Source organism: Protobothrops mucrosquamatus, unplaced genomic scaffold (assembly GCF_001527695.2).
Source record: "Protobothrops mucrosquamatus isolate PMUCROS unplaced genomic scaffold, P.Mucros_1.0 scaffold5834, whole genome shotgun sequence".
NCBI lineage: Eukaryota > Metazoa > Chordata > Lepidosauria > Squamata > Viperidae > Protobothrops > Protobothrops mucrosquamatus.
Window position 1 is genome coordinate 21,676 of NW_015391680.1, and position 1,173 is coordinate 22,848.

The following is a 1,173-nucleotide window of genomic DNA, read 5'->3' on the forward strand; positions in this document are numbered from 1 at the left end:
GGAGGGAGGGGGGGAGAGAGAGGGGGGGAATAAATCTTGTGGGCAGAGGATTGTATGATCTTGTAGCAGAACTAGCTCCTCCCTCTCCACCCGCTTTGTTCCATCAAGAAATGGTGGCTGTAATTTTTGTGTGTCCTTGGATAACATTTAGAATTACTTAAGTCAAAGCTTGTGTAACCTGAGGTGGCCTGCAAATTGAGATATGAGGCTATATGGAAATTCTCTACAACAGTGGTTCTCAACCTTTTTAATGCCGCAACCCCCAACTGGTCGTAAGTCGAGGACTAAACAGGTAGTAAGTCGAGGACTAAACCGGTCGTAAGTCGAGGACTACCCAACCGGTCGTAAGTTGAGGACTTTCCCTGCCTGGGAGCGCCGCGCATGCGTGGTTCCGCCCCCTGCGCCGGCCGAGGCGTAGCTGGCAAGCAGCAGAGACGGAGCAGGCTGACCACCAGCTGGCCCAGCCCAAGGGAGGTAAGGCACCCACCGGAAAAGGGGAAAAAAATGGCAGACAGCCTTGCTTGGCGACCCCCGTGAAATGGTCAATCGACCCCAAATGGGGTCGCGACCCATAGGTTGAGAACTGCTGCTCTACAACATACATTCTTAATCAGCACAGATTATAACTTCTGCTTCTATTAGGAGTGCTATAATACAGTGTATCTGGAGGACGTAGAAAAAAGAATGACTAGGCAGAATGCAAGTTCGAGGAAGAAAACAAACCGATACTTAAGACAAGAGTTAACACAAATATTAAGGAGTTACAACATTTTTGTTTTTGTTTACAGATGTCTGTTGTCATGATTTTGATGTTTCTGCTGGCTTGGTCTCCATATTCTATTGTGTGTTTATGGTCTGCATTTGGAGACCCAAAAAAAATTCCCCCCACCATGGCAATCATAGCCCCATTGTTTGCAAAGTCATCTACCTTCTATAATCCCTGCATTTATGTGATTGCAAACAAAAAGTAAGTGGCTCTATTGCAAGATGGGGTGGGCATGATGGAAGAGGGAGACATGAGTTTTATATAGTCCTGAAGAATGCAATATTTTTAAAGATAAGGAAACCAGTGTGGTTAGAAAGTTTGAACTGGAATAGGATTTCTTTGTAACTATATGGTATTAAGATAGAATTTTATCATTGATTGTAATTGTGTATTGATTATAATTTTGC

The 1,173-nt window shown here is 44.3% G+C and overlaps 1 protein-coding gene across 1 annotated transcript in view; it reads left to right on the forward strand.

Moving 5' to 3' along the window:
• LOC107299969 (visual pigment-like receptor peropsin) overlaps positions 1-971 on the forward strand; it is a 14,276-nt gene extending 13,305 nt beyond the window's left edge. Inside the window, exon 6 of the mRNA XM_015829314.1 lies at positions 789-971. Within this exon, the coding sequence (XP_015684800.1) occupies positions 789-971 (183 nt within the window). The remainder of the gene's footprint in view (positions 1-788) is intronic.
• Positions 972-1,173: the final 202 nt, after the last annotated feature.